This window comes from Colius striatus, chromosome W (genome assembly GCF_028858725.1).
Source record: "Colius striatus isolate bColStr4 chromosome W, bColStr4.1.hap1, whole genome shotgun sequence".
NCBI lineage: Eukaryota > Metazoa > Chordata > Aves > Coliiformes > Coliidae > Colius > Colius striatus.
In genome coordinates, this window is record NC_084789.1 from 13,018,223 (window position 1) to 13,031,423 (window position 13,201).

The 13,201-nt window shown below is 43.2% G+C and overlaps 1 protein-coding gene across 1 annotated transcript; it reads left to right on the forward strand.

The window, feature by feature from the left end:
- The first annotated feature begins 557 nt into the window (after positions 1-557).
- Positions 558-1,067, forward strand: LOC133628547 (thymosin beta-4-like). The gene has a single exon (XM_062016880.1). The coding sequence runs from the start codon at positions 600-602 to the stop codon at positions 732-734; it is 135 nt and encodes a 44-aa protein (XP_061872864.1). The 5' UTR covers positions 558-599; the 3' UTR covers positions 735-1,067.
- The last annotated feature ends 12,134 nt before the right edge of the window (positions 1,068-13,201 follow it).

A 13,201-nucleotide genomic window follows, 5' to 3' on the forward strand; every position in this document is an offset into this window, starting at 1 on the left:
TGGTGGTGCACTTCATAGGAATTTTTGCCACATAACTCATGTGCATTGAATTTCATCTGGGTCTGTGGGTGCATAGTCATTATAAATAATCTCCAGCACAGCTAACTCCCTCAAATATTGAATTCCTTTCTCCATTGTGGTCCACTTGCTTGGGGGGCTTGTAATATCTTCCTTGAAGGGGTATCTTTCCTTCACACCCAAAAGAAGTCTTCTCCAGAGGCTAAGGGTTTGTGACGGTCTTCCCATAGCCTTATCAATGGCCCCGTCCCGGGACAAGGAGCCCAATTGCCTGACTTCTTTGCCCTCTAAGTCCAAACTGTGGGCTCCATTTTCTCAGCATCGGAGCATCCAGGTGATGATGTGCGTACCTGGACGATGACTGTAATCTTTCTGCACATAGAATCATAGAATCATAGAATGGTAGGGGTTGCAAGGGACCTTTAGAGATCATCTAGTCCAACCCCCCTGCAGAAGCAGGTTCATCTAGATCAGGTCACATAGGAACATGTCCAGGCGGGTATTGAAGGACATCTCATTGAAGGAGCAGCAAGCGGCGGGGCTGAGCATCACTGTATAGCGACACTGAGTCACCTGCCAACATGTCCGACAAACCAGACATGGCTGAGATCGAGAAATTTGACAAGTCCAAATTGAAGAAGACAGAGACGCAAGAGAAAAACCTGCTGCCTTCAAAAGAAACAATTGAACAGGAGAAGCAAGCGGGGGAATCGTAATGAAATCTACCCTTCCAAATTATGCACTGTACATTCCACAAGCATTGCCTTCTTATTTTACTTCTGTTAGTTGTTTAACTTTGTAAGATGCAGAGGTCGGATAAAGTTTAAAATGACTGTACTGCCCCTTTCACATCAAAAGAACAGAGAGAACTACTGACACTGAATGAAGGCACTGCCTTTCCCTCTACCTGTCTGGCTTTGGTCCTGGTGGCATGAAAGAGCTTGCATGTTGATGAAAGAAGAACTTGGGTGGGACTACAGTAAACTAGAGTAACACACAAATAAATGCAAAGCTGTACCAAGGTCCTGCAAGCTGTAAGATGCAGTTAATTGAGTCACGTCTCGCAGTTCACTCAGGGACAAGGACTGGCTGATTATCTCTGTCTCCAACTCTTCTTCCTTCTGTGATATCCCTTGTTCATCTTCATCCTTCATGCTGCAAACTGGATTTTTTTTGTGTATTTCTTTTTCTGTACAGGAGCAACTGATACTGGCACAAATTGATACTTTGATTCAACAGCAATTGTATCAGTTGCCTGGGTTTGAGTAGCTGCAGTTGTAACAGCAACAGTCTGGGTTTGAGCATCCACAGTTGTAGCAGCAGCAGTCTGAGTTTGAGTGGACACAGCAACAATATGCACCATCTGGATATGAGTGTCCACAGTTGTAGCAGCAACAGTGTCTGCTGTCTGGATATGAGTGTCTACAGTGGTAACAGCAATGGAGTCTGCTGTTTGGGTGTGAATATTCACAGCTGTAACAGGGATATCCACTGCTGGAGTCAGAACAGCAACTGGTTCTGGCACAGCTGAGTTGACTGCAACATCCACTGCTGGAGTCAGAATAGCAACTGGTTCTGGCACAGCTGATTTAGGAATGGGTTCGTGTGTTCTCCAAATCTTTACAGATAAAAAGTTCTTCAGAAACTTGCCCATGTTCCATATGCCCCTCCTCACACAGCTACCCAACCTCACAGTTCTCAAAAAAACTATTTTTACAATCCAAGCTGAGGTGAAAACGAGGGAAAATAATACAAACATGGTAATTAGAACATTCCAAGTATTATTGTTAGAATCCATTAGAAGCACCTTGAAGAAATGAGGGTAAGTGACATAGCAGGAGGAATTAAACATGTCAGTTTTTCCCATAAATTGAGTGCCATTATAAAGTTCTAGGAGAAAATGTGGAAAAGACAAAAAAGCCATGTACACATTCCAACCCAACGTAATAACCCATGACATAATCATATCATAAGCCAATCCCATCCAGTGCAGTAGCATGAGAATTTTCATACATTTTCCACAGACGAGAAACACTATCACAGGACATACATGATGCAGATAAGAGGACATGTAATACCACCATACGAGCATATCAACCAACATTGTGATCAGCAATTAGTTAATTAGTGTTAGGAGTGTACACAAGGAGTATGTTTAAACACACTCTGTTCTATTTCAACCTCCACGTTGGGCGCCAATTAATGTCGTACTTTTGCCCAGCCAGAGCAAAGGGAAAAAAAAAACCACAACTCCTCCCCCTCCCCCTCCTGGCGGAACGTGGTAGGGATTGGAGAAGAAAAAAAAAAAGTAAAAGAGCCCGCGTAAGTTGAAATAAGAACATTTTACTAGGGGAAAATTGAAGAGGAACAACTATAACAAAGACAAGGGGATATTATAAAGAAAACTGGTGAGTGACGCAGTCGCTCACCACCCGGGAACCGACCTAAATGATCTCTCCGGACCAGCGACCAAGAAATCGCGACCCCAGAACAGAGCTTCTTCCGGCTAGCCCCTACCTATATACTGGGCATGATGTTAGGATGGTATCGAATACCTGCTGGCAAGCCTGGGTCAGCTGTTCAGGCTGTACCCTTTCCTGGTTCCTCACGGGAATTAACTCTATCCTAGCTCAAACCAGGACAACATCCTTAGGCATAAAAAGGTTTCTGACCTATGGGAGACCTTTATTTTTCTGTTGTGTGGGAAGACAGGACATTAAGTAGTCATTTGCCAGACAAAATCAACTCCACAATCCAAAACTTTCTACAACAGTAGACCAAAAGCCAGTGGAGAAAGTTATTCAAGTGTTCTTGTGTCACGATTCTGCTCAACTGTCTGGTTTATGCCCATCTAGGGACAAAAGACCACACAGGATCAGCCACAAGTATCAAAGGCCTTTGAAACCCGCTAAGGACAGAGAGGGCTCAATTGCCACTCATGGTCCCAGGCAAAGCAGACAAGACTACTCATGGAAGAAAACAGAACTTAATTTAATCCACCTCCAACCAAAACATAACAAACAGAAATATGAAACAGAAAAACAATACAGAGTAGGGCAAATGATGGAAGCGCAATCAGCCCTTTAAGATTCCCTTTCCCCCATCCCTCCTCTCTTCCCAGGCTCAGAGTCCTGAGCCTAGTGTCATTACTTCCTATCTCCTCCTTCCATAAGCAGTGCCCAGGGCAGGGAATGGACGTGCAGTCAATCCTCTCTTGATGTGTCTTGCTGCTTATCTCACTTCTGAGGAGAAGGACTCCTCATCAGTCCTCCCCTGCTTCAGCACAGGGTCTCTCACACACCAGGTAGTCCTGCACTGGCCACTCCAATGGGGCACTGCAACTTCACTTTCTTTCCTTCAGGTCAGCGTCTGTGGGAGAGGATTTGGCTGCAGGCAACTTTAACCTTGAGACACAGTCCTTCCCTTGAAGCACACAGATAAACAACTCTGAGAAAGAAGTGATAAGGCAGAAGGACTGAAGCATTAAATCAGGATGCGAGCATACCAAAGAAGCAGCAAGAGCGGCACATGAACAATATAGCTTAGTCAATTATTATGTTAGTATAGGCGCGTGCTTTGAGATCGTTACCCAATAAACATAGAATAAACTGCGCATGATCAGGGGATAAGTGTGGAGGAATGGTTAAGGGAGAATGGACATGGATCTCGGGGTATAATGTTAGGCCCGTTGGGGCAAGGCAGCCTGAGCTCTAGTTATATGAATTTAATGCACAATCAAGACCAGAGTCAGAGCCATAGTTAAAGCAGTTGCTGTCACGTAGTCAGCGCAGACAGCAGGCCGCTTTCTGCTCCCTCAAGGTCGGGCTGTTTTCAGCTAACAGCTGTCAGTTAAAAGTGGAAAACAACTTTGGGGAAAAACAAGATGGGAAAATGTGAGGGAGCTTGCTTATCGCAGAAACCGCAAGTAGGATGAACATAAGAATGTAATCTATTAGCTGCTGTTGCTGAGCTAGCTTTGAAGCTGCTGTGTATATAAGTTAGAGCTTGCTTTCAATAAGAAGAAGATTTCTGCTATCACTCACACTGAGTAGGACAGGATTTCTTCCCACCCAGTTGAGAATCGGACCCTGGGTTGATTGCCGCATGAAGTAGGCTTAGAGCTGGTTTTTCAGGCTTTGAGCCTGGTTTTTCAGACTTCGAGTCTGGTTTTATTTTTCAAGCTTCGAGCTTGGTTTCAGGCTTTGAGCCTGGTTTTCAGACTTCGAGTCTGGTTTTATTTTTCAGGCTTTGAGCTTGGTTTCAGGCTTCGAGCCTGGTTTTCAGACTTCGAGTCTGGTTTTTAGGCCAAGAGCCGAAAACTTCGTGGCAGATAAGGGTATAATAGGGGGAAGCTTTGGAATAAACGATTGGCAGCATCATGAACTGGACTGGTCTCTTTGCGTGATTCTTGGCCGCTACGACATCTGGTGACCCCAACATGATCTCGGCTAGCCAAAGCTTTTCCCCCCAGGACCGCAGTAGACGAGCGGTGGTAGTGGAGCCCAGCTGAACAATTTGGATCGATGGGGAGAGCCAGCAAGCCCTGGCCAGACATAAGCACCTGAGGAGAAGGTGAGCAGCTGGGGACAAAATGGGTGCACAGATTTGTTCAGAAGAGCAATCTATCCTAAATATAATAATGTGTGTTTTAGAAAAAAAAAAATGGTTCAGCATGATGATAAAGCCATAAGAACTTTGGGCACAAAAACAGGGGGTTCTTTCTGAAGCCACAAGAGCATTTCAGGTTAATACCTGGGAGGATTTGGGCAAATGGCTTTTTGAACATGCTTCAAAGGGAGACAAAATTGCTACAGAGTCGTTAACTACTTGGCAGCTTATAAAGTGATCACTCTGCAGCTGCAGTCCTTTGCCGGATAATACCATCAAGGACAATACCCAAAACAAACCAGATGTGCATCCTAAACAATCTTCAGCTCAGCTGTCATTAATAGACTTTTCTGAGGACCCCATCCCTCCTGTTTCTATCATGGTGATGCCACAACCGACAGAGCAAGTTCTTGCATTGCGACTGGCTACTGTAGCAGTGGGAAACTCCAATCCTGCAAAATTTTGGAAAAAATTACAAGAACAAGCTCTTAACAGAGGAGAATTAGATTTAGCTGATGCAATAGGACTGGGGGGAGCTCAAGCCTATCCAGTAATAATTAATCCGGATGGATCATGAGAGTGGGAGCCGTTTCACCGGAGTCTCATAAAAGAACTATGATCCACTTGCATACAGCATGGGATCGGCTCATTATATGCCCATTCGTTATTAAGAGGAATTTTTACAAATGAACAAACTCCCCATGACTGCCGGTCTTTAGTGCAAGTATGTTTAACTCCTATGCAAATGCTGATTTTTAATAAAAGTGGCGACGGCTTGCGGAGTCTCAGGCTCTCTCAAATCTCGAATTGCCAGCTGATAACCCTGCCTTTGGAGCAGGATTACCGCAACTCATGGGAGACCCACCTATAAATATTCCTCAATTGCGAGCCCGCCTTCACTCATCCATTTTGCAACAAGTGAAAGAGTTGGCATTCCAAGCCCTTATTTCCGTGCCTGACGCTGGTATCCCCTCTGCCTCTTGGTCTTCTGTCAGACAAAAAACAGATGAACCGTATGTTAAATTTTTTGATTGCTTACAAGATGCCTTAGAGAAACAAGCAGAGAATCATAGAATCATAGAATGGTAGGGGTTGGAAGGGACCTTTAGAGATCATCTAGTCTAACCTCCCTGCAGAAGCAGGTTCACCTAGATCAGGTCACATAGGAATATGTCCAGGCGGGTCTTGAAGACCTCCAAGGAAGGAGACTCCACAACCCCTCTGGGCAGCCTGTTCCACTGCTCCATCACCCTCACAGTGAAATAGTTTTTTCTTATATTTCAGTGGAGCTTCTTGTGTTCCAGCTTCATCCCATCTTCCCTTGTCATGTTGCTAGCTACTATAGAAAAAAGGGATGCCCCAACCTCCTGACACCCACTCTTAAGATATTTATAAATGTTAATAAAATCCCCCCTCAATCTCCTCCAGACTAAACAGCCCTAGTTCCTGAAGCCTTTCCTCATATGAAAGATGTTCCATTCCTCTGATCATCTTGGTAGCCCTGCGCTGGACTCTCTCCAGCACTTCCCTGTCCCTCTTGAGCTGAGGAGCCCAGAACTGGACACAGTACTCCAGATGAAGCCTCACCAGGGCAGAGTACAGAAAGAGAAGAACCTCCTTTGACCTGCTGGCCACACTTTTCTTGATGCATCCCAGGATGCCATTGGCCTTCCTTGGCCAAAGTATCTAATAAACCAGCAAAAGATGCATTGATGTTGCAATTGGCCAAAGAAAACACCAACGCAGATTCTAAACACATTCTTACTACTCTGCCCAACCCTAATCCTACCTTAGTAGAAATGATTGAGGCTTGCCATGGGGTTGGTACCCAGAAATTCCAAATGGAAAACCTTACCAAAGTTTTTGCAGCAGCAATTAGAGTAGACCAAATCTGCTATCAGTTTGAAGAAGGAGGGCATTTTAAAAGGAACTGTCCCCAAAAAAGATGTGAACCTAAAACTTTGCAATCCAACATGTGCACGATGTAAAAAATCTGGACGTTTTGCAAAAGTGTATTGATCTAGGTATGACAATAGAGGACAGCCTCTCGTTTTTATAAAAAAACGGGGAAACGGAGCACCAAAGGGTCGCGCTGAGACACAAGTCACCCCCCAGTTACCCCGCAGAACCCATTTTCAGGCCTATGCGACTCACTCACAGCAGAAACCTCCGGAAGTGCCAGAATGGATGTTGCCACAGCCGCAACAATGACTGTAAATGAAGAAAAGGTACATAAAATACCACTTCAAGCAAATGGACCAATAGGCTGCAGTTTAAGTGCTCTTTTAATTGGACGTTCTAGTACCACTATGCAAGGGTTGTTTGTGCTTCCCGGTGTTATTGATGTGGACTTCCAAGGTCTATCCAAGAACTATCTGCAATGGTATGAACACCGTCCCCCCTAGTGACTATACCCTCTGGGAGCAAGATTGCACAATTAGTGCCTTTCACTGCTGAAGTTCTCACAACAAAGAATAAGGTCCAGGGTACAGGAGGATTTGGATCAACAGGGGCTCCCCTGATTTATTTGACACAGAAAATGAGTTTAAATCGACCTCAGTTAAAATATACCATGTCCCTCCATCAAGAGCAACCAGGTAAAATCACACTACAGGGTATGACTGATTCCAGAGCTGATGTTACAGTGATATCTACCAAAGACTGGTCAAAAAGTTGACCTACTACTAACATCAGTACGGCATTAGCCGGGGTTGGAGGTAGTACTGTCACCTGGCAGAGTACATTCCCAGTACAACTGACCAATGAAGAGGGTCAAATCGCTACCATCCGACCGTATATTGTTGTTGTTCCTCTTAATTTATGGGGGTGGGATGTGCTGGCAATGTGGGGAACAATAATCGGAACTCAGGGAGTGGATTTTTAGTGGGGGTCTCTGGGACAGAGGGCACAAGGCGACCCACAGTTCCTTTGAAATGACTTATATCTGCTCCTGTGTGGGTAGATCAGTGGCCCCTATTAAAAAAAAAAAAAAAATTAGCCACCCTCCACATACTTGTTCAGGAACAATCGGACCAAGGACACCTTGAGCCTTCTACCAGCCCATGGAATACCCCTGTATTTGTAGTCAAAAACAAATCTGGGAAATGGCGGCTACTACATGACCCATGGCAAATAAATGTCGTACTTGAAAGCATGGGTGTTCTGCAACCAGGAATGCCCTCCCCCACCATGATACCAAGGGGCTGAGACATTTGATTAATTGATTTAAAAGATTGTTTCTTTTCAATCCCATTGCATCCAAAAGATGCTCTTAAATTTGCCTTTTCGATCCCTTCTATCAATAACCAAGAGCCCAACAAACAATACCAGTGGGTGGTTCTGCCACAAGGCATGAATAGCCCGACCATCTGCCAGTGGTTTGTAGTATAAGCACTGTCACAAGTGTGCAAAGAGTTTCCATCTGTTTACTGCTACCATTATATGGATATCTTAATAGCAACCTCAAATTCAACAATCATGGCACAAGTAATTCCTTTTATGAAGGAAGCCCTCCAAGCATATGGTTTACACATTGCTCTAGAAAAAATACAGATGCAGCCCCCATGGAAGTACCTAAGGATGACAATCCTACAGCATACAATTAAACCTCAATCAGTTCAAATCCATGAAGAGGTGAGAACTTTGAAAGATGTCCAAAAATTGATGGGAACAATAACTTGGATTCAACCCCTCTTGGACCTTTCCAATCCTGTTTTAGGCCCTTGTTTGACCTTTTGGAGGGAGATACTAACCTTTCTGCCCCTCAACAACTTACCCCAGATGCAAAATAAGCCTTGAAAATTGTTTCTAATGCAATTTCTATCAGACAGGTATTTCGAATCCAAGAGAATTTCCCTATTGATATGTATATTGTTATAAATAATAATCACCCACTTGGCATTCTCACTTAGTGGAACTTGTCTGTAAAGGATCCATTAGCCATTTTAGAATAATTGTTTTTATCATACCAACCTGGAAAGACAGTCAGTACTTTTGTTGAGCTAATAGCTAAATTGATATGTAAAGGCAGAACAAGGTGTATACAGTTGTCAGGCTCAGAACCTGACACTATCACCATCCCCCTCAAACGTGAATATCTGGACTGGTGTCTTGCAAATAATACAGATCTGCAACTAGCTTTATTAAACTTTGCTGGTGACATCAGGTTCCACCTAGCATCACATAAGCTATTGCAGCTCCCAACAGAATTTCAAATTGTGCATATGCCTTTGCTCTCACCCATCCCTCTTGTAGGGATTACAGCTTTTACAGATGACTCTGGTAAGACTGGTCACACAGTACTCACTTGGTTTTCTGATAATAAATGGAATAATATTATTGAGCAAACTACGGAATCTTCTCAGTTAGTGGAGCTTAAGGCAATAACCGTAGCATTTAACTATTTTTCAAACATAAATCTTAATACAGTCACTGATTCAGCATATGTAGCACACATTGTGGCCTGTCTTGAGCAATCCCAGTTGAAGGAAATTTCAAATCAACTGCTTTCTGATCTTCTTAAAACGTTGTGGCAACAGATTCAACACCATCATTCTTATTATGTATTACAACACTGGAACACAAGAAGTTCCACTGAAATTTAAGAAAAAACTATTTCACTGTGAAGGTGATGGAGCAGTGGAACAGGCTGCCCAGAGAGGTTGTGGAGTCTCCTTCCTTGGAGGTCTTCAAGACCCACCTGGACATGTTCCTATGCAATCTGATCTAGGTGAACCTGCTTCTGCAGGGGGATTGGACTAGATGATCTCTAAAGATCCCTTCCAACCCCTATTATTCTATGATTCTGTGATTCTATGATTAATCAAAAAGAGAGTTATGTGTGTTCTACTAGTGATATTATATTTGGTCTCTTTCCTGCAAAAAGGCCCTACAGAAGATGGTCAACATAGCTTTTCTGGTAGAAAAACAAAAAGAGGGAATTGTGGGAGAGGATTTGGCTGCAGGCAGCTTTAACTTTGAGACACAGCTCTTCCCTTGAAGGACACAGATAAGCAGCTCTGAGAAAGAAGTGATAGGGCAGGAGAACTGAAACATAAAACCAGGATGCAAACATACTGTCATGGTTTGACATGACAACCTTTTCTGGTAAGGGGGAAGGGACTGTAAAGATGGCTCCTGTAAGAAGTTGCTCAAAACTCTCCCCAACTCTGAGCCAGACCCACTTCTGGGGCTGAGCCAATTAGACGCCTCCACAATCACTTGTTAAGAAGAAACCAGAAGAGGAGGCTTCTTCCTCCTTCTTCTTCCTCTTTCTTCCTTCTTCTATCCCTTCTTCTTCTTCTAGCTGGTGATGGTGCAAGGAGTAGGAACAGTGAGAGAAACAACCATGCGAACTCCAAGGTCAGTGATGAAAGAGAGCAGGAGGTGTGCTGGAGCAGAGACTCCCCTGCATTCTACAGAGAGGACTGGTGAAGCTGAGATTTATTTTCATTTCTTTAAAGACCCCGCATCAGTAGTAGAGACTCATTTTGATAATGACCCCGTATCAGGGGCAGAGACTCATTTTGCTAAAGCTGGCCCCGGACCAGGGGCAGCGATTCACTTCATTAAAGGCCCCGAGACAGGGACAGTGACTATGGCTGGAGGAGGCCTTGTCCCGTGGGAGGGACCCAATCACTTCACTACAGACCCCGAGCAGGGTCAGGGATTTTCTTCTTTAAAACTATGGCCAGAAGAGGCCGTGTCCCAAGGGATGAATCCAATATCCACAGCTGTAACTGTGGGAAGGAATGTGAACAATATAGCTTAGCCAATTATTATCTTAGCATAGGCACTTGCTTTGAGACTGTTACCCAATAAATATAGAATAAATTCCGCATTTATTTTAACGCATAAGGATAAGGGTATAATGGGGGAAACTTTGGAACAAACAATTGGCAGCATCAAGAACTGAACCCGTCTCTATGCGTGATTCTTGGCCGCTATGACCCAGAGTCTCTAATCCTCATCCTCTTTGGCACCGAGTCGCTACTTCTCCACAGGCTGCAGGAGTATCTGTGGTCCAGAATCACTCCTTCTTTCCTTCTCTGACTGCAGGGCCCACAGAATCCCCTATACTTTGCCTTAGCCCTCTACCTCCTCCTACACACCTCCGATTTCCCTTCTTAAATAGTGATAGTAGAGGCATCAGGTTGACCTGGCCGGACTCGAGGTGAGTCCAAACCCAAGGCCAGGGGAAAGTGATGAGACCACTCTGCCTGAAAGGGTAGAATGGCCTTCGAAAGGATTTGCCTGGTAAGGGTTAATCTTTTCTAAGAACCTGCCTGAAAGGGTTGGTTTCATGAGAACAAAGCCCTGGTTTTACCAAGCACATTCTGTGTTTAGAGTAAGCGATAGTAACAGTACCAGATGTCTTGTAGTCACGGAACATGCATTAAAGGTATGTGGTAAACAACATCATAAATTTTGTAAAATAATACTTGATTGTTTTGTAGCATATAGAAACTGCACATATTCATATTGTTTGTTGATGTGAACCGATGATCTTTGCGATATGTACTGACTATAAAAGAGCCTATGAAGAAGTAATAAACTATCACTTGCCCTAAGAGCAGTGGTCCGCCTGTCCTTCATCGTCCTGGAAAGAGCTGGTCTCTGACAAGAACAGTTTACTGGGCCAGCACTGAAGTTCCCTCCCCCTGTTACCAAGTAAAAGCAGATCCACACAAACCCATGACATCAGTGTAGACTTTGGCTATGGTTTCATCTGAATATTTTGCAAGTGCATGTGAAATAATAGTGTTAGTAAAGTTACCTTTACTAGTAAAGGGTTAGTAAAGCTACCCTTCATAACACTGATATTGTTTTACTTTTTTTTTCTCCAGAATGGACTGAATTTAGCCATTAATGTAATTCTAAGTTCAAGGAAGATGGTTCAAAACACTGAAAACATCATTGAAGTGCCCCAGCAAACAGTGTGGTTGATGGCTTCCTGTGGTTGTTGCGTTCCTGTGTGACCTGATCTAGGTGGATCTGCTTCTGTAGGGGGGTTGGACTAGATGACCTCTAAAAGTCCCTTCCAACCCCTACCATTCTATGATGCCCAAGGACACAACCACCTTGGGCAAGGTAGAGCAAGGTATGTTGCTATGTTTGTTCTTTTGGACCAATCCTATCAACAGCAACCTGTTATTTTATGCAAATCAGATCAAATGCAGCTATCAGTTTTCTTAAACTGCTTTTGACCTTGCGCTTCTGATTATTTTTGCATGCCTGGGATGGGAATACTATGAGGCAGCACCATGGCCTTGAAGTAAAACAGTACAGCTCATGAAGCATGAGGGAAATAGCTGTCAATGCTGACACAAGGAAGAGTTCATCGGGTAAATCTGAATGCAAAAAATAGTGAGATATATGTCAAAAACATGTACTGGGAATAAAAAGTCCTGGAATAAAGATAAGCCAACCTAACCATCTGGATACGTATGTCATACAACAATCTATGCAATTTGGGATTTGCTCTGAAATCCTCCTATCCTAAAAAAAAAAAAAAAAAATAAAAAATAAGCCAACTTTAAACAGTTTTTTTTCTACCACAAACATCTAAATTAGAAAATTCTTGAGCAAGCCGTTCTTCTTTTATTCCAAATCTTAAAACGAACAAACCAAAAACCCTGAACGATTCAATTCTGCCATATAAATCAACGCAGACCCGCCCCCTTTCAATGCTACATATTTGTTTTCCTGTATTAAGTGTTCCTAGTAGATGCATGAAAGAAAATATCTCAATTTTTGCCTTTCACAATGTGACTTCTAAGAATGATTTTTTCAGTGCCAAGGAAGATCAGTCGCGTTATTGCTGGCAGTAAGTAGCATTCCCACAAGCTGTTAAATTCTTTACCTGCACGAGTGGCTCTTGAATAGGTAAGAAACCCTATTTCTTGCCTTTTGAAGATATGAAGAGAGACCTAAAAGGATTATGAAATCTCTGATAACCTTCAAACATCAGCATTACCAAAAGGCACGGATAAATGACAAAATTCATCCAGCATCGAACTGTTTCAAGTCAGTAAGTTCAAACTGGAGATAAATTGCCTTCAGCAAAGCCAGAATCTACAAGGTATTGTGTTAATGAGTAGAGAGAAAGAATAGCAGATATTATGATAGACAGCAGTAGTATATATATAAAATATATATGTTTGTGTATTTTTATATATATAGTAAAAAAATCTGGAAATAGCATACAGCACTTCAGAGGAATGAAACCACAGATCTGGGGTAAAATTAACAAAGTGTCAGCAAGATACAGAAGTTTATTTCCCAATTCAAAAGAAAAAAATCCTACAATGTAGCTTGGGAGTCTGGAGCCAAGAAACTCCTGCAGTCACCTTGTCCAGCAGACAAGATCACCCATGCCATGACAGAGTAAGAGAGCTCAGAAAGAGTGTTCATTGTGCTTATCTGACAATCACATATGACCAGGTGGTTACCTGAAAAGATTTTTTATGGTTACTCTTTTATTAAAGCCCATAAGTCCAAATTCTGTGCATGCAGTGAGCATTGGGACTGGAATTGGGCTGTAGACATGTCTCTTCCCTCCTTCCTAGGATCTACC